Here is a 25,782-nt window from a genome sequence, read left to right on the forward strand (position 1 = left end):
TTGAGTTTCTATTTTGTAGGTCATACTGATAAAAGTATAAAACATGTATATATATGTTGTTTTTATATATCTTAAATGCCAGATCACTTTCTAGTTCCCCTCGAACCAAATGGGTCACAGGATAATTATTGTGTTGTAGATGAAGATAGTGGCCCTTCAATGTTTGCTTGTTTTGTTTGGTTTTCTTTGGCACCAACACAATTTACTATAGCAGGTCATATGGCGTCGAAACAGAAAAGTTTATCTTGTCTAACTGCGGGTGTACACCAGAGTTCAAAATCACCTCAACTGCTGGGGCGAAGATATGCATAGACTTCAGTCATTAAAACCAATTTAGATCACGCAGGGATAAACATTGGCTGCAAGAATGGTGTTTCAACCCTGAAAGTCAATCCCTCAGCCACAAGGGGCTCTGCAGTGAACCATGACATGTGTGCCAGGTTTATGCCACGGGAAATAATAGTCGAAGTCTTGTCGGTTGGGATAATCATTAACTGGTCGACTAGATAAGATGCTATACGGGGTCCTCAGAACTGATGCGTTATAATGTTGTACTTCGTAAATTACGTCGTAAGTTTATCACTTAAGTGTGAGCCATATGAGCGAATGAATAAGTAGTGATTCAATATTAACCATTTATAGGTCTGCCTCGGAAGCCAGACTTCTGTCATTCCTGTTGGCAGAAGAAACACGTTTAATGATTCATCTGCCCTAATTGGATCAAATGAAATACAGGCACGTGGAAAAATGACACGTGCATCGAATGGTGATTTTCATATATGTACACAGTGTTGTGATAAAGCGGATGGTTGTAACAAAGATCTTTGCACCTCACGTAAGATAATTTACTTTATTCTAAACCATGTTTATCAATTAATACTCGCTGAATTTATAATAAGAGTTTATATTTAGAGTATATTGATTTGGTTCTTTGATATCAAATTTACTAGAAACAATAAAATTGTCTCTGTCTTTGTTTTAAGTTAAGGCACGAAATCCCTCATAATGTCAATTTTATTTTGTTTCCCTATACCAGAGTATTCTTCAATGATGTTTCATGTATCCGATATTTTTAAATAATATTTAACCATATATATCCGAGTATTTCTAAGTAATGTCCAACCCTATATTAGAGTATTTCTCAGTAATGTCGAGTATTTTTCAGTAATTATGCACCGTACGTTTTTATTTGGGCTGATACACAGAGAAAAAACATATTGGACAGACACAAAATTAAAATAGTGAATTATAGACAAGAAATGATAGGTACTTTTTTTAGATCCAGGAACAAATCTAAGATGTCTGTCCTGTGCAGCTGTGCACGATCCAAAAGATTGTCAACAAATAAGAGAATGTGGTAAGGATGAGGTGGGTACAAAACAAAATACGAGTATATAAAAAAATAAGGATCGTTTCTTGTACAATAGCAAATATAGCGTGCCATAATATAAATGTATCGTCAAATCATAAGATTCATTGTATCATAGTTTGGAGACCTTTCTGTTGAAAATGTGTCAGGGTAAAATAGTATACATATACATGCACAGTGCGTTAACTGGAGTGCGGGTATTAGTTACCCGCACTCCAGAGCATGCCCATTGATTGGCTCATTTTTGCTGGGATTTACATATTGTGACGGCAGTGAAAGTGAAATCGACAGAAATGTCATATTTAGATGCTCGTTCATTGGTTCATTTTTGCCGGGGTTTCATATTGTAACAACAGGGAACGTGTTTTTATGTTTGACTATGATACAAAAGAGAAAGAACACCAAAACACTCGGTAATCTGATAAATACTCGGGGGGCTACGCCCCCTCGTACAAATCAGATAACCTCGTGTTCCGGTGCTCTTTCTATTACTTACCTTATAGCTTTGCAAACACCGCGCACCGGTTAAGCTACGGCTTCACACAAATCACGTGATGATGGTCTTATCACATGATTGTGTAAAAATGGCGTTAACGCCAATGAAATCGTTGAAAAAATTGTTTTATCTGTAATAAACAGCGACATTAAAACTTGAGCTCTGGTCTCAAATATGTCGATATTATTAAAAAAATAATTTTTGTAAAGCGTATAGTCGAAATTAATAATTACTTGAATGATTTCTCTTTCGAGAGGGGTCATTGTTTTGGAAATAAACGATGCGGCATTAAATTGTTTTAATTTTTTTTTCATAATATTTATGTTTCCAAAATTATTTTTTATTTTAGTTCACATCTAACACCTATTGGTCTTGAAACATTAGCAAAACCGTGTCTACTTTTTAAAATAAATATAAAAATTGAAAAAATTCATATCGTCAATAATCTTGACGAAATGTTGTGATGGATCTAATCCTTTAAGGGGAGATCACTGCGTAGGAGGTTGATAGCTTTGAAGGAGTACATTTGGCACGGATCACGATTGTCACACGTGTGATAAATGCGACTGAAAATTGACATCAAGGTCACGTGACATTTGTGATCATATGTCTCACACTACACTATTCCTGGTACTTCTACAAACGCATGATAATGTTATATCTTTGTAGTTTGTCTTTTGTTTGACAGTCATCCTTATTATTACAGAACAGAACAGAACAGAACATTTCTTTTATTTCATAGACACAGATTACAAAACATACATTATTTACAATACAATGTTGATATTTGAAATCGTGTTATGTAATTTATTTAACTATCACCTACATTTTGCTATTATGACACGTTTAAGTATCAAAAATATTTTGTTATCATGACATGCTTAACTATCAAAAATATGTTGTTATCATGGCACGTTTAACTGTCAAAAAATATTTTGTTATCATGACACGTTTAACTGTCAAAATATTTTGTTATCATGACAAACTATCAGAAATATTTTGAAATTATAACACAAAATTATTTAACAATATAATCAACAATCATTAAAATTTAGTTATATTACTATTAAAGCTGCACACCTCCAGATAAGCAAAAATATTTCAAGAAAATCAATATTGAGAAAAATGTACTGCAGTTAAAAGAAAGGTAAAAACATTCTATAGTTTAATAATATTTTATTGCTATATACATGTATATACAATACAGATACAAATTTCATATGTATTCTAAACAGCAAAAGCAAACGGGTTGGACCCAAGTTCTTACAACATTAGCGGTCGGCCCTCCCTGGAAAACATTCAAGATCCACTTAATATTTTACATGTTATGTGTGGTTTAAGACTGATTTTGCAGTATTTTATCACCATATTTTCACTGCGTTATGCTCCGGTCACACTACACCGTATAGCGTTAACGGACGTCCAACGTATAACAAAATTTTCAATACGTCCATGTCCGTTCGCATGCGTTTCTTTTCCGTTTATCATGTGGCGTTTGCGCTTCTTGTCCGGCGGTGTCCGGCGGTGTTCGTTCCATTCGATGGAAAGTTCTGAACATGTTCAAAATTTGGAACGTACACATCCGGATAAAGTTGTCCGTCAGATGTACGGTAACCATGCGCTGATATGCGTTTTGTTCGTTACTCGTTACGTTCCTTATTCTGTACTTGTCCGGTTCGAAGTCCGTTCTTGTCCGGTGGACCTGATTCACGGCCGGACTACTAACGGGCATGCAGCGGATGTAACGTATGTTAAACGGACGATAACGAACAAGGGGACGTATAAGAACTGATAAATAACAGACATGAATCGATGTCCACCGCACAAAACTGATGATGAATAAACGAGGTTTCCCCTTGTTATAACTGTCGATATATATTTTCCTGCATTTCAAGTGTAAGGACCTTCTGAAACTTTGATAGTTTGGGTTAATGATCCACATATCATGGAGTGTCGCGTTAGAGCCCGCCTGCAGTATCAAGCGACCGTGATCCAGGCACGTATTGACCTGTTGGATGCAAATGTATATATTGTCGCTTATGAAAATAGAAGCAGAAGGAGGCGACTGCGGAGGTGATGGTCAAAGGCTTGGCTGGGTCCTGAGAAACGTCGAATGTTTGGTCTCTACGATCAACTCATGATGGAGCTGCGGAGAGAAGACCAGCGGTCATATACGAACTTCATGAGGATGCCTCCTGAGATGTTTGATGAGATTCCGGAGTGGGTCCCAGAATAACAAAACAATATACCACATACAGAACCCCTCTTTATGCTGGAATGAAGTTAGCCGTTTCACATCTTGCGTCAGGGTCAAAGTATTCCAACATGCGGTTTGCCTGGAGGATACCTCACAACACCATCTCTGTCATCGTGCGAGAAGTAAATATTTTTATTTTCCCATGATTCTTAATGATAACTCGAACAATTACATGTATATAATTTCTGGTCTTTTTAAAATATCAATAAGTTGCTTACATGATTATTTCTACTTTTAAATCGCATTTTTATTTACATTTTCAAGGTGTGCAGAGCAATTTAAGGACGAGTATGTGGCCGAGGTCATGCCTTTGCCCAACAACAGTGCTGACTGAAAACGCATTTTCAGATGGTTCTTTTGGAAAAATGGAACTTTCCTCACACTTTGGGTGCGTTGGATGGCAAGCATATTGCTGTTAGTGTCCACGCTAGTTCCGGGTCTACATATTTCACTGTAAGAAGTACTACTCCATTGTCCTGCTGGCCTCGTTGACTACGACTACAAGTTCATTGGGCCGACAGCACGATGCTCTGCATCTGAGGCTCATTGTGGAACGAGTCCGACTTAAAGCTGCAAGTGAGGACAGGGAATTGACCTGCGGACCCGAACCCTGCCACACGACATTTTTTTGCAGGATGTGCATTTTTCTATATTTGTAAGGAAAAAAATTCGAGGAAATAAAATAAATGAACATACTATAATAGACCTGATTTCTTTAAATTGTGTATTGTAATCGTAAATGCATGTAATATATTAATTGTCTATTTTCAGGGACGACGTGCCTTTGGCCTGGAAGACCTATATGCAGAAGAATACCGGGCAAGAGCCTTGTCCACGATGAAAGGATTTTTAACTACAGGCTGTCAAGGGCTCGAAGAGTGGTTGAAAATGCTTTCGGCATCCTCGCTAACGGTTTCCAAGTCCTGATGAGTACCCATGCAGCATACCCATCGACCGTTCGCCTCATTGGCACCACCTGTTTGGTTTATACAAAAAAATATCGTATACCAGTTTTGTCAGTCACGTGACCGGTAGAAAAATACGCTCGTCGACGGTTCAAAAGAACGTTTTGTCAGTTCTTCATGGCTGCGTGTACGTTTTGTGCGGTACAAATCCGTTACTAGTACGGTGAAGTCCGTTTACCTTGTAACGTCGTTCATCCGGTATATGTGCGTTGATCGTTCGGTCATTGTGCGTTTTGTACGTTCTATGCGCCCCGTACAGCGATCATGAAAGCACCGAGCAGCAGCGGGAAATGCTTTTCATCACCGGATAACTTTCAGCCACATTTTTCTTTGCGTTTGGCGTCCGTTAACGCTATGCGGTGTAGTGTGACTGAAGCTTTATTAACGAAGTAAGGGCAGTTTTTGCATATGTTGACGACTTTTTGGTAATTTTCTTGGTTTGTAAGCGCCGATTTGCACAATGACAATTGCTATTTTTGTTCACCTCACAATATGTTACATTCAAATATATTTCTAAAATTTTCATTAAAATTAACATGAATCTGGAGGCGTGCTGCTTTAAGACACATTGTTTTAACTTACATAAGATTTTGTTATTTTGACGCATGCGTATTTTACTCAAATTATTTTATTTTAATTTTCTCTTTACACAATTTTACTTTTTTCAAACGATTACTTTACTTAGGTGACAAATGATTTTTTTAACATCATTTTAATACTTATGATTAAGACTGAAATCTGAATTGATCAGGTATTTTTCATTTCATTTTTTTTTTCAGTTTTGTTATGTACACAAGGGAATAAGCTCACACAGTATCACTTACAACATTCTGTATGACTTTGGATGTATGGGGACCTTGGTAAGTATTAAATACGAAATTAAATTCAATAACAAAAATTGCCTTATTTCATATTGAAATTAATGGACATAACAGAGTTGGTTTATTCAAACTGTAATTGTAGGTTTTGGCACAAAAGAATATTTTTGATATCGATAAAATTTATAACAATATTCAGGAAACAACTTTGGTTAAAGACACATATAGTCACAGAAATGAATATTTTCCCCCTTTACGTTTATACAACGTTTAAAAAACTGTTTTATAGCAACTACTTGATTTAAGATACTTATTATCCGAAGAAAGTAGTGCTGAATGTGAAATTGTCTGTTCTAAAGTAGCAAAATGCAAACAAAGAAGTATTTTGTCTTCCTTACAAAATGCTTAATCAATGTATTTTTACTAATTGCCATAGAATAGAAGCAAAAGATGGTTCACGTAATTAACCACTGAATAACTGTGTGGAAACTAAAAGAGGACACAAATAATAAAAAGATTTTGGAAAATGAAAGTTATAAAAAAAACATTTATGAGGCATAATGGGCCTTTTAAATGAAAGACAAAAACGCATATCAGTGCACAATATATTGACCCTTTCATTTAAGCGATAACAGTCAGAGAAGAGATACTTCCCTTACCGGATGTGACGTAAATGGGGATAATACCATGCATTTAGCTTATTAAAAAGTTCAATGCGTAAAATTAATACTGATCGTTCGATTATGATTATAACATGTAAATATTTACTAATGCATACATAAATTCAATATCAAAAAAATACGAAAACAAAGATTGAGATTAATTCTCGCTACGGAGTGAAACAGCGAAATTTCAAAGTAAATATATTTAATTTATTAAGATCTAGATTTTCTTTAATAATAAGGATAAAAGGCTAGTAACTAAATCAAAATTTAATATTTTATAAACACCCATACACACTGAAATTACCTATTATAAATTTAAATGGTCATTTTCTAATTTTCTGTGTTATTTTATGTCATTTAGAAAATTCCGGCGTATTTGTGACAAACATGAAAATAAGATTGCCAATGTATTTTAATGATTTATTTTCAAGCTTTAATAGAATAGCAAAATGCATTCTGTCATTACTTACTGATTCTTTTTCATTATGCCGTATAAAAATCTTTCAAAAAACCAGTGAAGGATATAATTTTATAAATATTCCGGAAAGAATTAAAACCATGTGGCAATGATTTTTATAACTTTAGATTCGCAACAGACAAATCAATCCTTATTATTATAAAAATAAAGACCTTTTCCCAGTAACTTATTTCATAAATAAATAGATGTGTATATATAAGCGCTACTGGGCCGTAACATATTAATTAACCGGGTGCATATGCTGTATATACAAGCTGCACTTGGCTGTGATATGTATGTTGTTAATGCTTAATGAGGGTCCATCCGCCCGTAAGGGCACAAAATGCAGCTTGCGCTGTCAAGTACGGACCCCGGACATGTCACCAGTCATGTCCTTAAAGAGTTAACTTTGAAGCACAAAGTGGTGATAATTTACCTCCATGCAATTTCCACGGAGTATTAGCCAAAGATATGAATTTTGAGCCAAAAGTAGCTCACTGTACGGCGGTCAATGAGAACCTAAATGTACAGTAACCTGTGACAATAGGAAAGGTGGTTAGTCCTGAAAAGGGCTGTTTGTGCCAGCTATAGGCCTGTCTTTCAAGCCGTCTAACCGTGCTAGGGTCTCACGCACCCTAACACACCATCCTCGTCGACCCAAGCGACTTTTTTGTAGGGCCACTCCCCTCGGCATTAGTCAGGACACCGGCAGCTAACTTCATGAAGTCTATCTAGGTCGTGCCGCCTTAAACGTTACCCCGAGTAGAAGAAAACATGCGAATTTACCGCCTTAAACGTTACACAATCCTTCAATCATCTGCCGATGCCCTGTGCCTTCTCAGCGACGTGCACGCTCCGAGGGGAAGTGAGAAGTTGGCTGTGATATGTAATAGTTATAACATTACATCAGATTACGTCACTTTTGTTAGTTGTCAAAATATTTATGATCCGAATTTGGTTATCGGTCATCCTAGGGACTTTATTTGTCATGCCTTACTGATTTGATACTCCAGAGTCCTACCAACTGGCAGAGTCTAAAATATGTAAAATTATAATTCAGTTAATAACGTTTTCTGTGTACGTGTTTCACAACTTGTTTTGCTTTTTTATGCCCCCGGGCATATAGTAATTGAACCGTCCGTCCGTCCGTCTGTCCGTCCGTCCGTCTGTCCGTACGAGGTTAACCTAGAACGGCAAGTTGGATTTTTCTTAAGTTCTACCTGTTCCAATGGCTTCTTAGTTTAGCACACTTACTAATCAATACAAAGTACATGATCTGGTAAGTTACATAACTATGGCTTCCATATTTAAAGTTATTGCCCTTTTCAGCACTTAGAAAATGAATAATGGTTAACCTAAAACGGCAAGTTGAAATATCTAAAGTTCTATCTATCACTAATGGCTCATAATTTTCAACACTAACTTATTAAACAAAGTGCATGATTTGCCAAGGGTTATATAATGTGTCATCCATATCCCAGTTATTTCTTTTTTTCACTTTAAAATAGGCCTTGTCTGTTAAACCCTATTCCGGCAAGTTGGATTTATCGTAAATTTCTCTTAATTGCTTAATTTATTTAATGATATCTTTCATATTTGGTAGGTATATACCTTTAATGGTCCTCTAATTTTTGCTCATACAGCCTTTATTTTTTGGTTGATGTCTTTCATATTTAATACAAACATGCCAAGGGAGGTCCTCCTTCTTTGGGTATAGTAAGGGATCATTTGGGTCAAGATCAGTGTCACCAATGTCAAGGTCACTAATGTTAAAAATAGATTTTTACATTTTTAACAGGTGTATTAACCATATTCTATAGACAGATGTCATTTATAATTGATAGGAACATAAAATTTGATAGAGTTAGTGGTCAGTTGGGTCAAGGTCACTAGTGCTAAAAAAAAGATTTTTACACTTTTTGCTCATACAGCCTTTATTTATTGATAGATATAATTTCATATTTGGTAGGAAGATAACTGCATGTAATTCCTTTTGATTGAGTTAGGGATCAGTGGGCAAAGGTCACTAGTGCTATAAAATAGATTTTTACACTTTTTGCCCGTACAGGCCTTTATTTATTGACAGATGATATTTTCATATTTGGTAGGAAGATAACTTGCATGTTATTCTTACTTTGGGAGGAGTTAGGGTCATTGGGTCAAGGTCACAAAGTGCTAAAAATAGATTTTTCACTTTTGCCATACAGCCTTTACATTTATTGACAGATTTATTTCATATTTGGGTTGGAAGATAACTTGCAGGGTATTCTTCTTTTGGATGGAGTTTAGTTTGACAAGGTATCAATGTCAAAATGATTTTTTAACATTTTTGCCAATGCCTTTATTTATTGACAGGGTATTTCATATTAGGTAGGAAGATAACTTGCATGATTTCCTATAGGTTCAGTGGGTCCAGGTCAAAGGGCCCAAGTATAGATTTCTTACATTTATAAAATATTTGATAAGTTGAATATTTATACTTCAACAAGTCATAGTAATGACTTTGGAATTATATATTTTACAAAAAATACCATGACTCTGTCAAGCTATATTTTGTGTTTACAATTTTTTTGGCAATGTTTTGCCGTAACTGAGTAATGGATAATCATTTTTTGAAATATTGCTACTGACAAGAATCGGAGCCGGGGGCATTTGGTTTAACAAACACGCTTCTTCTTAAGTGGGTTAAGTTAATCTGGAACGGGGTTAAGTAAGTAATAGTAACGTGGGTTAAATAAGTATAAGTCCATAAGCGGGTAAGTTAGAAGGTAATTGGTTATGTTCGGTAAGTGGTTTGTTAGGCTTGTAAACGTGTTAAGTTAGTATGTAATGTGGTTTATTACAACTGGTAAAGGCTAAGTTAGTCGGTAAGTGGGTTGAATTGTCTGGCAATGTGGTTGAATTTAATTTGGTGATAGGGTTAAGTAAGTCTGTAAACCGTGGTTAAGTTAGACTGGTAAATTGTTTAAGTTAGTCTGGTCAACGTGGTTGAATTAGTCTGGTGGCTTGATTAAGTTAGTCCGGTTACGTGCTTTAGTTTATCTTGGTAAGTTGTTAAGTTAGTCTGGGAACGGGCAAAGTTTTCTGGAAACGTTGTTATTTGTCTGAACGTGGCCCAAGGGAAGTCTGGAAAAGTGGTTTAAATTTAGTCATGTAAGGGGGAACGACGTAAATGGTTACATCATTCGGGGGGGAAAAAAGTTTTTTAGACAGGAAAACATTTTTTTTATTTTTACGTTGTTAATGTTTATAGTGTGCCCATGTGGTTAAATTCATAAAAGAATTTTAGCCTTTTTACATTAGTTAGAAACATTTTTTTAAAAAGGGGAAAGGTAAAAATGAAAACATTATATTTTTTGTGGTTTTTGAAATTATTTTTGTCCCTAATTTTTTAAAAAATTAACTGGGGATTGTTATATGTTAATTGCCCTTCTAACTTATATTTCTAACTTATGAGAACGCTTTATTAAGTTACAGTTAAGTTCAAGTCTCTTTAACCCAATAAGAATCTTAGGCGAAATTGTATACTTTAACTCAAATTAATGTATACTTTTACTCAAATTATTGTATTCTTTAAATCAAATTAATGTATACTTTAACTCAAATTATTGTATTCTTTAAATCAAATTATTGTATTCTTTAACTCAAATTAGTGTACACTTTAACTCAAATTATTGTATTCTTTAACTGAAATTAGTGTATACTTTAGCTTAAATTATTGTATTCTTTAACTCAAATTATTGTATTCTTTAACTCAGATTAATGTATACTTTACTCGAGCTCGCCGTTATACAACGGGCGTTCATTTTGATTTTTGGTGCATTGGTTAAGATGCAACTTTTTGTCCTATCTTCAGCAATGTAAAGCATTGAAAAATGCGTTCCATTCTTCGTGCGTTGTTTGCTGCGATCACACCGACCTCTGTAATTATGCTGCCTGTGACAATTGGAATCGTATGTATCAGTTGTTGTTTTTTTTTTCATTTTTAGTTTTGGCTTTTTTAGGTTTGTATGATTTCTTTTTTTTTTTATTTCAAAAATGACCGTTCAATCAACAGTTATTATTCACATAACACAATTTCACTCTTATAATATTTAGTTAGTTTACTTTACTTCACTTTACGTTACTTAACTTTACTTTGCTGCTTTTTTTACTTCATTTCTCTTCTATTCACTTCACTTCACTTAACTTCTCTTTACTTCACTTCTCTTCATTTTTCACTTCACTTCCCTTTACTTCACTTCAACTTCTCTTACTTCACTTCACTTCAACTTTACTTCACTTCCTTCACTTCACTTCACTTCACTTCTCTTTACTTCACTTCTCTTTACTTCACTTCACTTCACTTCTCTTCACTTCACTTCACTTCACTTCACTTCTCTTTACTTCACTTCACTTCTCTTCACTTCACTTCACTTTTCTTTACTTCACTTCTCTTTACTTCACTTCACTTCTCTTTACTTCACTTTACTTCACTTTACTTCACTTCACTTCTCTTTACTTCACTTCACTTCACTTCTCTTCACTTCACTTCACTTCACTTCACTTCACTTCACTTCACTTCTCTTTATTTTACTTTACTTTAATTTTACTTTACTTACTATTACTTACTAACTTACTTCTTAATTACTACTAACAATAATAATATAGAAATAAACATACGTGAATAGAACATGTTACTGAATATAAAGACATCAACTAAATTCAAATAAATATGAGTTCTCTCATAACCCCTATTTTAAATTAAAACGGGTTACACTTGCTTTTGTCCATGAAAACACATCAAATATTTACGATATTCACATATTGAGCCCGTGTTATTTATACGGAGTCTCTCCCACGCATGTCATTCGCCAACAAAACCAAACAACATGCCTGCAGCAACGAAACAACGACGACGAACAAACAAACAACAGCGCCTCCACTATCTGTGCAAATTATGGACCGGAAAAGATCCTTCCTGAAAGAAACACAAAATCGCCTGCGTCAACAAACACCAGTTGCTGACACGTATACATGGAAATTTAACGGGGTAAGTTATTTTATGAGTTAACGCTGCACACCTCAAGATGAACAAAACAAATATTTCAAAAAAAATCAAACCTGAGAAAAATGTATTTAGATTTTAGCACAGATAAGAAGATCCAAAATTCTAGTAATAGTCTACATGTTTTGTAGCCGTTGAATATAGTAACAGCACATCTAGTTAGGAAATTATATATCATATATTTATGTACTAGTATATAATTTATATATCTGAATTCTCTAGAACACAATTACAGATAATTCCGTCATCAGCCTTTATAAGTAAATCCTAAATTGCAATGAATGGTTAATTGATTGAATGAATGAATGAATGAATGTATGTATGTATGTATGTATGTATGTATGTATGTATGTATGGTATGTATGGTATGTATGGTATGGTATGTATGTACGTATGTATGTATGTACGTACGTACGTACGAACGAACGAACGTACGTACGTACGTACGTACGTACGTACGTACGAACGAACGAACGAACGAACGAATGAATGAATGATAGTGGGGTGGACAAATGAAATAAATTGAGGCTGATTTAAATAGAGGGTATTTTTTTCTATTGATACAGGATTTATTTTCATCGAGTGGTATGAAAATATATATTTCATGAGTGGCGGTACTTACGAGTGAAATATAATAATTTTCATACCACAAGATGAAGAAAAGTCCTGTGTTTAAGAGAAAAAAACTTAAATTTTCTGTTGATTAAATACATACTTCTCTTTTTGACACAACAATTTGAAAGACCACCCGTTTTAACATTTTGTGTATTGGCTGAATTTAGAAGTGTATTGGCTGAATTTAGAAGAAAGTAGTCCGACAAGACACCAGTGAAAATACGTAAAATATGTTTCACTGCAGTGAAAAATATCTTTTTAATGTGAAATTACGGGAAAACTGAAAATACGCATTTCATTTCATTAATATTTCTCAATATTTCATTTATAAGTATATAAAAAATGCTTCTCTTTTTTTTTGGCATTACAATTAAAAATACATCCCTTTACAATTTTTGTATTGGCTGAACTTAGAAGAAAGTAGTCCGGCAACACACCATTAAAAAAACGGAAAATATGTTTCACTGCAGTGAAAAATATTTTTTACAGTAAAAATACGATGAATTCGAAAATATGCATTTTATTTCATTTAATGAACCAATATTTCTCAATATTTCTTTTATAAGTATATTATATTTAACTTTCACTATCACGGGTCGAGAGCTTAAAATATAACGATACCTGTATATGCTCGAGAAATACAGTTGAAATTAAGTCAATATACTTTGAATATTACAGACATCGTCCCTACCGGCCGGTGTAACCGAGCAGCTTATATCTGGACAAACGGGAGGTGGGTCAGGTATAGATATTCTACATATTAAAAACTTGACAGAGTCAACATTCGGAACGTACACGTGTGCGGCGACAGTCAACGGATATACAACAGAACAATCTCATTTTATTGGAATACTTGCCGGTACTATACAACTTAAAACAAAAATGATATACATACTGTTAAATATAACTTCAAAGATCCATCTATAGTTCAACTTTAAAGCAACACGTCTCCAGATTAATCCTAATTTTCATGGAAATTTTGAAAATTTATTTAAAAGTAAAATATTTTAAAATGAACAAAAATCGACTCTTATAATCCACGCAAATTACCAAAAAGGAGATCAAAAATGCGAAAATAGCCCCAACTGCGTTAGTAACGCAGTAGAAAAATGGTTATAAATATTGCAAAAATCAGTCCTAAATTGCATACAATATATAAATTATCACTTGAACTAATATTTCTAATTTTCTTAAAAACTCTTAGTACATTTTTCCCAAGTTTAATTTTTTGAAATATTTTGGCTCATCTGGAGGCATGCAGCTTTAAAGTAACCGTCATGTTTTCTTTTTGCGAGTCTTTATCATCTATTATTCACTTTGGGTTAAATACACTTTCTACATAGATCGTTCTTCTTTTTATGAGATGTTCTTCTATTTGTAAAATACACTGGAACTTTGTCCTCTTTGTGAGACACACTTTATATAGCTTGTTCTTTTTTTATGAGACCTAATTTTATAGTTATTTGTTACACTTACTATCTGTTTGTAAGACATACTTTTTTATCTTGTTTTTCATTTTTCATTTTTTTACACACACTCCTCTATAGTCTTTTTCTCCTTTAAGTTATACATGACTGTTTCGTAAACATAGCTGTATTAAAGGGACTCCACTGAGGTTTAAAAGCCTAAAAACATAACATTTGAATTCCTTACATAAATGAGCTGGGACACTTTAAACAGAAAAATATGCAAAAATAGTTAAGAAATATACTTCGAAAGAAATTGAAAAGCGTATTTTTATGCTTTTCTTTGCCCGAGTGCGCGAATGAGCTGACATTTTGCACAAAGATTAGTGGTCTAACCCTACATCAAATGGTACATTTATCTGAAAAAATAATTTCAATCCCATCATGACAAAAAACCTCAATGGAGTCCCTTTAATGTTACCAGATTAACATAAAAGATTGAACTAATTCTATTCTGGATATTTCTTTTCTGATTTTCCTCGTAGAGAAGCCCGTTGTCAACATAATTAAACCACCGGTATCTTCAAGTTTTGCTATACAATGTCAAGTAACTGGATATCCTGCTCCAAACATACAATGGGACTTTATTCCGAAAGCGGTTAGTATTATAGTATGCTTATATTTTTCCCGCCATTTTTGTTACTCTCTAAACAAGAGTTGTTGCTGTCATGTTATTTAAACATCACTGCGGTATACCGTACCCCGGATATTGCTCGATATTATGAGGACTTTCATCCCATTTCGCGACTTTGAACGGGGAACAAAGGTAAGTTCAGCGACGATATTTTCCAAACTTATGGCTATTTCATTTATCTCAACGGGTTTTATATATCTAGAGGTATTTTTGTAGCTCTAAAAGACGTAAAAGTATTACAGGTATTTGTAAAATTGATTAAACTACCCCTAAACGATCCGCTGCTCACTAGAAAATACTGACCGCGATACTGTAGAATCGTTAGAAATTATTATATTAACAATATAAAAAAAATTGAATTGAGCAATTTTTTATTCACATCCAAGTATGCCTTGTCCAAAATTTCAGGCAAAAAGTGTGAAAGTACAAAAGATACAGGCCAAAAAAGATACAAGAAAGTGTACCGAGTATTGATTTTAAGTGTACAGAGTATTGCAAAATAGCCCAACTTTAGTGTACAGAGTATTGCAAAACAGAATGAGCACATTAGTATGGAAAATCGATATTTTTGTCTAATTTTCACGTCTGTTTATCGATTCAATTTCATTTTTCTGATAATGTACTGTTTATATGATATTTATTCAAATATTTCAGATTCAACAATGCATTTTCAGTGTTATACTGTTCTTTTTTCCTACGGGCAAATACAGAGATTTAATTTCCCATTTGATTGAAAATCACTCTATGGATGAAATAAAGTATGTGCAGGGTCGGAAGCAGGGTAGAACCATCAAAATTGGACGATAAAAAAACTTTAAATACATGTCTCAAGAAACTTTGATCAAGGAGACCCATCTCTGAAAAGGACAAGAATAAAAAAGACATATTTTAGATGACATTAATAAAAGGTTTTTACAGGGCAAGTTTGCCTTAAGAAACATATCGACGCACTTCATAAAATACTGGCCCAAGGGCTTATGCGTCCAAGCATGCCGGTATCGTCTTAACCTTTTACTGCATGAGCATAATGCGAAAAAATGGCTGTTTTCATTGAATTATTGTTACAACTGCTATGAAACTATAAAAAATGCTTCAATACTGATCAAACTGGGCACAAAATGTTAGCTGGACCATAGCCTGTGGAATAGCATGCCTCAATTTTAAATTTCCAGTTACCATGGCAACGGGGGGGGGGCATCTCAAAATTGCCAAAAATCTCTATCTACGTTGTTTTTTCCCCATCAAAACTGATTTCAAGGTGCACCAACTTCTCAATTGATTGAGATAAAGTCTAAGGTTTTCGGCGTTGATTACACGGTTACCTTTAAATCGACCTGAGGCCATTTAGCCCCCCCCCACAAGTCCCAAGTCTTCTCGACGATTAGAGGGGCTTCGCCCCACTTCAAACCCCCAAACAGAAGGGGGCACATCCCCCTGTGTAACCCCTTGTACCTTTTTTAATGGAGGTGGCGCCGAAAAAGTGATCACTCTTTTTGAACAACATTTCTCAACGAAAAAACAGTATTTGGGGCCTAAATAGCGCATGTTTTACACTATTTGAGGCCTCAAAAGGGGCGTGGTGTAAAGTCTTTAAAAACACGCCTTTATGAGGTAAAAGGTTATAAGGAACATAACCTTATAATTGCATCTGCTGCCCTTTATCATAATCTTATCAAAATACATTATTCGGTTTTTTGAGCTGTACCCGCTCGTCAGTCATGCGGTAACTCATTGCTAAAGCCCCAGTCACACTAGAGCTTACGACCAGTGAAGACCAGTTCACGATCACCAGTGACCTCTGGTTGCGGACAATCTTTAAAACGTCTTACGACGGTCATCGGTGATCTTTGGCAGTCGCAGGTTATCTTATTTAGGTCCCACGACCAATTTCAGTCGTAAAGAGGTTTTTGAGCTTGCACAAAAACCTCCTTGCGATCAAACAGGTCGCTAGTGATCTTATAAGGTCTTTTAAGACTGTCGCACGATGGTCGTTCGAAGTGCGACAATCTTACGACAGTCTTTACAAATTGCCTCTAGTCACTGATAATCCTAAGTAGTCTTTAGTAATCGTGTGATGGTCGTACGACAAGTTGTAGGTGATCGCATGTTATGACACGGGTAGTCGTAAGTAATCCCAGGCAATCTTGAGACCATCGTACGTTTACTTATGACCTGTCGTACGATTGTCAATGATGACTTGTCTTACGATACTCGCAAACGTAAATTTATCTGTGCATAAATGGTTTTGGTCGCAGACAATCGCTGATGATCGTCAGTTTTACAAGTCGCCGGTGGTCGCAAGTAATCGTAAGCTCTAGTGTGACTGGGGTTTAAGGCGTAACAAAATTTCACGTGCAGACGGTCTGCCGTTGCTAGAGTGCAGGTGCAAAATGCCCGAAAATTACCTTTATATGGATTTTGGCATAGAAGGAAGTCGGTTGATATTAGATATTGGCACACTTGCTCAATACCGTTCTTGAGGCAGTATTAATGCACTTTGGATGCATTTTTTTACTAATTAAAGTAAGATATGCAATAATTATTAACAAATTCTGGAAAGGTTGATCCTTCGATAGCAACGAAAACATTTTAAACACAGAAAACTGAGATTTTTCACGAGCAGGAATGAAAATCTGGATTATTCGCAGATGTTTCCAGTAAAGTACCTCCGAATTCTGCATATTCTGCACATATAGTGTAAATAAGTATACACAGTAAGAAATATTTAAAATTAAATGTGGTAAACACTTTGTGTTTACTACTTGCATTTACTCTTTATTGATAAGCAATACTCGTTACACTAAAAAGCAATACTCGTGACACCGGCGGGCAACTCCAAAGCAATACTAGGTACACTGACATGTGTATTTATTCTCAAAATGCACTGTTATCTGAGGTTCTATTGTTGATTGAACATTTACAACATAAACATTATCATCATTATCACATTTCACTCGATTCAAGTTTTTCTTTTAAGGAAGTATATGCACAAAAACATCAAATTTGACTGATCCGAGCTCATTTATCACGTGAGCAAAGAGACGAATTGTATCTCCTAATTACATTTCAAAGCTATTTCTCAACATTTTTGGGGTTTCAGTAACTAGAGAAATTATCGAAGTATTTGTTTTTCTACAAAATTTATATCAAACCAATTCAAAATGACTAAATATCGTCACTAAACATACCTTCTTTCCTCGTTCAAAGTCGCGAAATGGGATGAAAGTCCTCATAATATCGAGCAATATCCGGGGTACGGTATACCGCAGTGAACATGATGGAATATCAGAATGGCTAATGGTATATAAAATTATTTTTATGTTTATCATCGTTACTTCGTTAGTTCTTTTCAATGATTATATAAGTAACATTTCTTTAATGATTTTCTACATCATACTTCTACCGGAAGTGTAACTTAGATTAGAAGACTTGTGGCGTCTTCTAGCAACAGTCTGAATTGTGTAGACGCTTTTGATAAATGGTTTTTCAAAAGCGTCATGTAATCTAAATATAGCTCAAATATATAGAACCAGTCCAAGATTTTCAAAATGGCTGCGTCCTGCTTACTATGGAATTTTCTCAAACTTGTTTGGCTTAGCCATAATTATAAATTATTTATTATTGTTTTTAATGTGATTTCAATTTAACTTATACAAGTCATACAATTTTACAGACAGCGCTTTCCGCGTAGAAATTATCCGTAATTGCAAGTTATAGAACATTTAAGCACTTGTTTTAAATATAACTTATTTCTAGAGCTTTTCTGTACAAAGATAAATGGTATACTTGAAAATTTATAAAAAAGCAACTTCTCAATTACAGACGTCACATGTACATCAGGTAAGCCTAGGATTAAGCCAGCTTTAACTGTTGTATATACACTTTAACAGAGTGTGATAGATGGGTCATGTGATATGATGGGTCATGTGACACGATGGATCATGTGACATGATTGGTCATGTGACATGATGAGTGATGTGACATGAAAGGTCATTTGACATGATAGGTCTTGTGACATGAAAGGTCATTTGACATGATAGGTCTTGTGACATGATGGGTCATGTGACATGGTGGGTCATGTGACATGATGGGTAATGTGACATGATGACTCATGCTTAAACAATATTTGCTTTATCTCTTTCAATTCTGTATTAGATCTAGCTTGATGCGTTTCCTCAGACATTAATGTTTTGCTTTGCTATAAAGTCAATTTTTTGAGAGGCTTAATTTTAGCAAAATCAACATTTCCATTTCAGCTTATATCATCAGAGAATTACATGAGGAGGTCATGCTTAGTCAATTTTTGCTTTCTCTTTTTGATACATGTACTCTATATGAGATTGATATGTTTCCTCAGCTATTATTTTGTTGCTTTGCTATGGAGTCAGATTTATTTTTATAGGAACCAATATTAAAGTGAAATAAACATGCCCGTTTTAGATTTAATAAACAGAGAATTACATGATAGGTCATGCTTAGTCGAATTTTGCTTTCTCTTTTCAAGATTACTCAATATATGAGCCTGATATGTCAGCCATTATTTTTGCTTTGCTTTAAAGTCAGATTGTTTTGAGAAGAATCAACATTTCCATTCCGGTTTTAATTTTTACATAAGTTTAAGTTGTATGATTCTGTATTATTCTGTATGATTTGTATGATTTGTATGATTCTGTATTATTCTGTATGATTTCGGACACTAACAATGGTCACATTAGTCGAATAGACAACATCTATAACCGTAACTGGAGATGTGCACTGCATCGCCTTCAGCTAAAACAATAGTTTTTGTCCGAAGCCTGCCATAGTGTAAAAAAATCTTCAGTTCTCGAAATTAGCAAAATTTAACACATCAGCGAAAATTTCTGATTTTACATAATTTCAGTGTAACTATCGCTAGTGTGTATTTGTCGGAAGGACTATCAGACCATGCGTGTATGCTATCTTTAAGCTTAAGATGTTTGCGCTTGAATGAAACTTCATGTAAAATATTGAATCATTTCAAAAGTTTTGTTTAAATTTTGATGTTGCTGGTTTAACATAATTTTTCACGTGCATTTTGTTTTGTTGTTTCTTACGGAAAATATTATTTAACAGAATGTAGTTCTATTTGCTACAGATTCTGCTGCAGCTAAAGAAAAGCACATATTGTATATAAATAAAAAAAATAAATATATAAACATTTGAATAATTAGTAGGTCTCTTTTTTAAATATAGGTCAAATCATGATATATTTGTTAGGTAGCCATCTCAAAGATAGTTCAATTAGAAAGTTTCTACATGTCTAACATACTAGGCAAAGAAAGAACATTTAAATTAGTAAACATAATTTTAGCTTTTGGTTAAAGCAGCACGCCTCCAGATTTATGGTAATTTTCATGAAAAAATTGAAAATGTATTAGAATGTTTAATATTGTGAATTAACCAAAAGAAAGCAAGTTACACATCATCAATGTCACTTACAACCCGCGTAAATTACTAAAAAGTGGTCAGAATATGCATAAATAGCCCTCACTGCGTTAGTAACGCAGTAGAAATATAGTTGTAAATACTGAAAAATCAGTCATTAATCGCATGTAACATGTAAACTATTGTTGGATCTTGAATCATTTTACTTACCCTAAAATCTTAGAACATATTTCTCAAGTTTGTCACGGTTCAGAACTGTTCACTATTTAGGGGAGAAGATGTGTAAGCGGCCGGATAGCTCAGTCGGTAGAGCCGCGGAACGGTATTCCGAAGGTCTCGGGTTCGAGTCCCGGTCAGGCTGCACATTTTTCTCACCCTGTGACATTTGGCGCCCAACGGGGAATCGTGACTGCTTATAGCTCAGAGTTCAATTAGCATTGCTCTGTAACTCTGTGAAATTCGAGGACGAATTTCAATATTGTGGTGAAGTATGTCACGGTTCAGAACTGTTCACTATTTAGGGGAGAAGATGTGTAAGCGGCCGGATAGCTCAGTCGGTAGAGCCGCGGAACGGTATTCCGAGGGTCCCGGGTTCGAGTCCCGGTCAGGCTGCACATTTTTCTCACCCTGTGACATTTGGCGCCCAACGTGGGCCGTGACTGATATAGCTCAGAGTTTAATTTACATTGCTCTGTAACTCTGTGAAATTCGAGGACGAATTTCAATATAGCAGGGGAGTATGTCACGGTTCAGAACTGTTCACTATTTAGGGGAGAAGATGTGTAAGCGGCCGGATAGCTCAGTCGGTAGAGCCGCGGAACGGTATTCCGAAGGTCTCGGGTTCGAGTCCCGGTCAGGCTGCACATTTTTCTCACCCTGTGACATCAAGTTCGATTTTAATGAAATATTTTTACTCATCTGGAGGCATGCAGCTTTAAAGAGAATTATGATTAAAAAATATATGTACAAAATCATCCCACTGTTTGAGTTACCTGCCTCTAAAAATGCTTTTTCCTTCTTTATTATTTATGGTCATCTTGAAACGCCACAGTATTTATTTCATATTCTTCTTTGCTTATTATTTTACATACATCTCACATGCTACGTAATTATAGCTTTAACTACAAGATATATTATACCTAACATACTAGAAAATCATAATAATAGCTACAAGATACATACACCTCACGTACTAGTTAATTATAGCTACAAGATACATACACCCCACGTGCTCATGAATTATAGCTAGCTACAAGATACATACACCTAACGTGCATGCTTATTATAGTTAGCTAGAAGATAAATACGCCACACGTGCTTTTTAATTATAGCTAGCTAAATGACACATATACCTCACGTACTGATTAGCTACAGCTATAGCTACAAGATACATACACCTTACATGCTAGTTAATTATAGCTAGCTACAAGTTACAAACATCTCACGTGCTAGTTTAACATAGCTAGCTACGAGACACATACACCTCACGTGATAGTTAATTATAACTATCTACAATATACATACACCTCACCTGCTAGTTTACTATTATAGCTAGCTACAAGATACACACGCCTAACGTGCATACTTATTATAGCTAGCTAGAAAATACATACGCCGCACGTGCTTTTTAATTATAGCTAGCTAAATGACACATATACCTCACGTTCTGATTAGCTATAGCTATAGCAACAAGATACATACATCTTACATGCTAGTTAATTATAGCTAGCTACAAGTTACAAACATCTCACGTGCTAGTTTAACATAGCTAGCTACAAGACATATACACCTCACGTAACAGTTAATTATACATGTTATAGCTAGCTACAAGATACATACATCTCACGTGCTAGTTAATTATAGCTAGCTACAAGACACATATACCTCACGTGCTAGTTAATTATAACTAGCTACAAGATACATACACCTCACGTGCTAGTTAATTATAACTAGCTACAAGATACACACGCCTCACGTAACAGTTAATCATAGCTAGCTACAAGATACACCTCACGTATTACTTATAGAACTGTTGTGTTTATTTTATCATTTTATCATTGATACAGGCAACTGCACTTACAAAATGTGAAAAGTATAATAATAATCAATTAATTTAAAACATTTATGTTTTTAGAATAACAACCATGGTCTACCGCACGATGTCCAAGCCCTGTACGAGACTTATCAGTCGACACTGTTTGTAAATAAGTACGTCCCTGTCGATCACACTGGTCGCTGGTATTGTAAGGCAAGCAACGCTGCAGGAACCGCTGTTTAAGAAGTACACATTCCATAGGTGTGTTAAAGAAGTACACATTCCATAGGTGTGTTAACGAAGTACACATTCCCTAGGCGTGTCTTGCCTCAGGATTTTGAAATATCTTATCATTGCAAAATCAATCTTATAACTGTATTAATTATTTTGAAATTGCTCGTAAATGCTGAAAACATAAAATAGAAAAATAGTTTCTGGCAAATACAGTCGACTCCACTTATAACGAATGAATATTAACCAAAAAATAACAAACACAAATGGTAAACACATTATAGACAAGTCCTACATGACTAAATACATGTACATAATATATTGTTCAATAAAATGACCCGCATAAAATTACCTTTGCCGTAAACTACCGATTACACCGGGGTTGTACGGCGAATTGGCCGCAAGCATGTCCATTCGGAACTGCCTTGGCTATTATCTATATTAACCTCGAAAACAATTCGGATTGAAAGTAGTTCTACCACGTGGTTTCAAACGATAATGTAAAACTAATGTATAAATTTGACATCCAAAAGAAAAGTTAAGTCTGTTTCGGTACACTTTGGACTGAAAATATGTCTGACAACAATTTGTAATTTAAAAATGCCCACTGATGTACAATTTTAAACAAATCCGACTAAATATCAACTGGTTGGTTTTTTGTACTTTCGGTTTTTACAACCATAATAATAAATATAGAAATAATGTATTGTTTGCTTATTTTAGGTGGACTTTTACAACAAATTGAAATAAACTTGTCAACAACTTCCAGCATTAAATTACTATTTGTTTACATGCTTAGTTTCTTAGCGTAGGTTAGACCGAAATACCGCATGCCGCATCCGTTCTGTGTATTCATACTATTGTGTTCGAGGTCCTTACCCGAAGACTGACGGAAAGGGCCGAGTAGTTGCGATAGCAAGCATGTCATTGCTACATCGCTTTTAGCGAACTCCGGATATAACGAAAGATATTTAAATGTCCCATTAAGTTCATTATAAGCGGAGTCGACTGTATAAGTTTCCCGCGTTTCAAAAAATCGAGTTTGTCATTATCCATCAAGGTTATTCAGAAATCTACTAAAATAAATCAATAGTGCGGGAATGTGGGAAGTTTTAGCATGAAGAGCAAGTATAAAGCTAAACTTAATGATTACTTAATTATATCAATAAACGTAGAAGGGTTTTTTTTATTTGTATTGATATTAATATAAAATACTTGTATTTTCATTTTTTTGCTCATATCAAAGTTGAGTCTATTTTTACATTCCTTTCATTTATATTTTGAAAAATTGTTTTCTTAATTAAAGGAACCCCACCGAGGTACAATAGCCTAAAATAATAAATTTCGAAATTCTTTCTTAATTCAACTGGTCCACTTAAATTTTAAACCAAGCAAAAGATGATATCTAAATATACACGGTATCAAATAGACACTCGATTTAATGCAAAGTTTGGCCGATTTGAGTGAAAAGTTTTGCAACGTGTTACATTTTTGGGGGCCAATTTGCACAATAAAATTGTTTATTTCTGGGAAACGGAGTGAGCGAATGATCTGACATTTCGTACATGACTTATTGGTCAAGACATTAATCTAGTTATACAAAAACATTGAAAAAAATATTTTCGGTCCCTCATGTCAAAAACCTCAGAGGAGTCCCTTTAACAGTTTTTTGTTATTTTCAGGTATACTTTCATACTTCCTCACTGCGACTTTCTTTTATTTTTGTTGTAATGGTAGTATTCATATTTTACTGTAAACATTGGAAAATAACAATATAAACTAAAATATTGAGTTCGTTATTATATTCATTCTTTTCTTGCAGATTTACCAATATATATTAACAGAAAGTCATGAAAACTATTAGAGTTTTAACCCAAACTCGAGTTTTCTTCCATATTAAAGCATGGCCTTACACATACTTTTGCAGAAAAATTGTTATTTTGCAGCATTATTTTTCATATATAAATGAAACAACCAACCAATATAAAGAAGATTAAAACATATTATTTTATAAATTAATAATGTCATAAAAACTGCCCTTCTGATACATAAAGTAAGCTTAATCTAATACATGAACTGTCCGTCTGATACAGTAAACTTTATCTGTCACATAGACTGCCCGTCTGATACAGTAAACTTTATCTGTCACATAGACTGCCCGCCTGATACAGTAAACTTTATCTGTCACATAGACTGCCCGTCTGATACAGTAAACTTTATCTGTCACATAGACTGCCCGCCTGATACAGTAAACTTTATCTGTCACATAGACTGCCCGTCTGATACAGTAAACTTTATATGTCACATAGACTGCCCGCCTGATACAGTAAACTTTATCTGTCACATAAACTGCCCGCCTGATACAGTAAACTTTATCTGTCACATAGACTGCCCGCCTGATACAGTAAACTTTATCTGTCACATAGACTGCCCGTCTGATATAGTAAACTTTATCTGTCACATAAACTGCCCGCCTGATACAGTAAACTTTATCTGTCACATAGACTGCCCGTCTGATACAGTAAACTTTATCTGTCACATAGACTGCCCGCCTGATACAGTAAACTTTATCTGTCACATAAACTGCCCGCCTGATACAGTAAACTTATCTGTCACATAAACTGCCCGCCTGATACAGTAAACTTATCTGTCACATAAACTGCCCGCCTGATACAGTAAACTTATCTGTCACATAGACTGCCCGCCTGATACAGTAAACTTTATCTGTCACATAGACTGCCCGTCTGATACAGTAAGCTTTATCTGTCACATAGACTGCCCGCCTGATACAGTAAACTTTATCTGTCACATAGACTGCCCGCCTGATACAGTAAGCTTTATCTGTCATATAGACTGCCCGCCGGATACAGTAAACTTTATCTGTCACATAGACTGCCCGTCTGATACAGTAAGCTTTATCTGTCACATAGACTGCCCGTCTGATACAGTAAACTTTATCTGTCACAAAGACTGCCCGTCTGATACAGTAAACTTTATCTGTCACATAAACTGCCCGTCTGATACAGTAAACTTTATCTGTCACATAGACTGCCCGTCTGATACAAACTGCCCGTCTGATACAGTAAACTTTATCTGTCACATAAACTGCCCCGTCTGATACAGTAAACTTTAATTGTCACATAGACTGCCCGTCTGATACAGTAAGCTTTATCTGTCACATAAGCTGCCCGTCTGATAAGTAAAACTTTATCTTGTCACATAGACTGCCCGTCTGATACAGTAAACTTTATCTGTCACATAGACTGCCCGTCTGATACAGTAAACGTTATCTGTCACATAGACTGCCCGTCTGATTACAGT

General features: G+C 34.9%; 2 protein-coding genes across 2 annotated transcripts; both read left to right on the forward strand.

The window, feature by feature from the left end:
* The first annotated feature begins 624 nt into the window (after positions 1-624).
* On the forward strand, positions 625-6,019 carry LOC132740025 (uncharacterized). Its single transcript, XM_060727880.1, has 3 exons — positions 625-835; positions 1,280-1,368; positions 5,867-6,019. The coding sequence occupies exons 1-3, from the start codon at positions 748-750 to the stop codon at positions 6,002-6,004; spliced, it is 315 nt and encodes a 104-aa protein (XP_060583863.1). The 5' UTR covers positions 625-747; the 3' UTR covers positions 6,005-6,019.
* A 5,851-nt stretch (positions 6,020-11,870) lies between these two features.
* LOC132740024 (MAM domain-containing glycosylphosphatidylinositol anchor protein 2-like) lies at positions 11,871-24,246 on the forward strand. The gene is made up of 6 exons (XM_060727879.1): positions 11,871-12,059; positions 13,368-13,548; positions 14,641-14,753; positions 18,612-18,629; positions 22,330-22,519; positions 24,144-24,246. The coding sequence occupies exons 1-5, from the start codon at positions 11,871-11,873 to the stop codon at positions 22,471-22,473; spliced, it is 645 nt and encodes a 214-aa protein (XP_060583862.1). The 3' UTR covers positions 22,474-22,519; positions 24,144-24,246.
* Positions 24,247-25,782: the final 1,536 nt, after the last annotated feature.

Source organism: Ruditapes philippinarum, unplaced genomic scaffold (genome assembly GCF_026571515.1).
Source record: "Ruditapes philippinarum isolate M1 unplaced genomic scaffold, ASM2657151v2 ctg11944_1_1_1_1, whole genome shotgun sequence".
NCBI classification, from domain to species: Eukaryota; Metazoa; Mollusca; class Bivalvia; order Venerida; family Veneridae; genus Ruditapes; species Ruditapes philippinarum.

What these genes read in the sequence shown, in the direction of transcription:
- LOC132740025 (XM_060727880.1), top strand. Translation starts at nt 748, where the DNA reads ATGACACGTGCATCGAATGGTGATTTTCATATATGTACACAGTGTTGT. An exon ending in CAAAGATCTTTGCACCTCAC is followed by an intron (nt 836 to 1,279) that starts GTAAGATAATTT and finishes TACTTTTTTTAG; the next exon opens with ATCCAGGAACAAATCTAAGA. An exon ending in GAGAATGTGGTAAGGATGAG is followed by an intron (nt 1,369 to 5,866) that starts GTGGGTACAAAA and finishes TTTTTTTTTCAG; the next exon opens with TTTTGTTATGTACACAAGGG.
- LOC132740024 (XM_060727879.1), top strand. Translation starts at nt 11,871, where the DNA reads ATGTCATTCGCCAACAAAACCAAACAACATGCCTGCAGCAACGAAACA. An exon ending in ATACATGGAAATTTAACGGG is followed by an intron (nt 12,060 to 13,367) that starts GTAAGTTATTTT and finishes TGAATATTACAG; the next exon opens with ACATCGTCCCTACCGGCCGG. An exon ending in TTTTATTGGAATACTTGCCG is followed by an intron (nt 13,549 to 14,640) that starts GTACTATACAAC and finishes TTTTCCTCGTAG; the next exon opens with AGAAGCCCGTTGTCAACATA.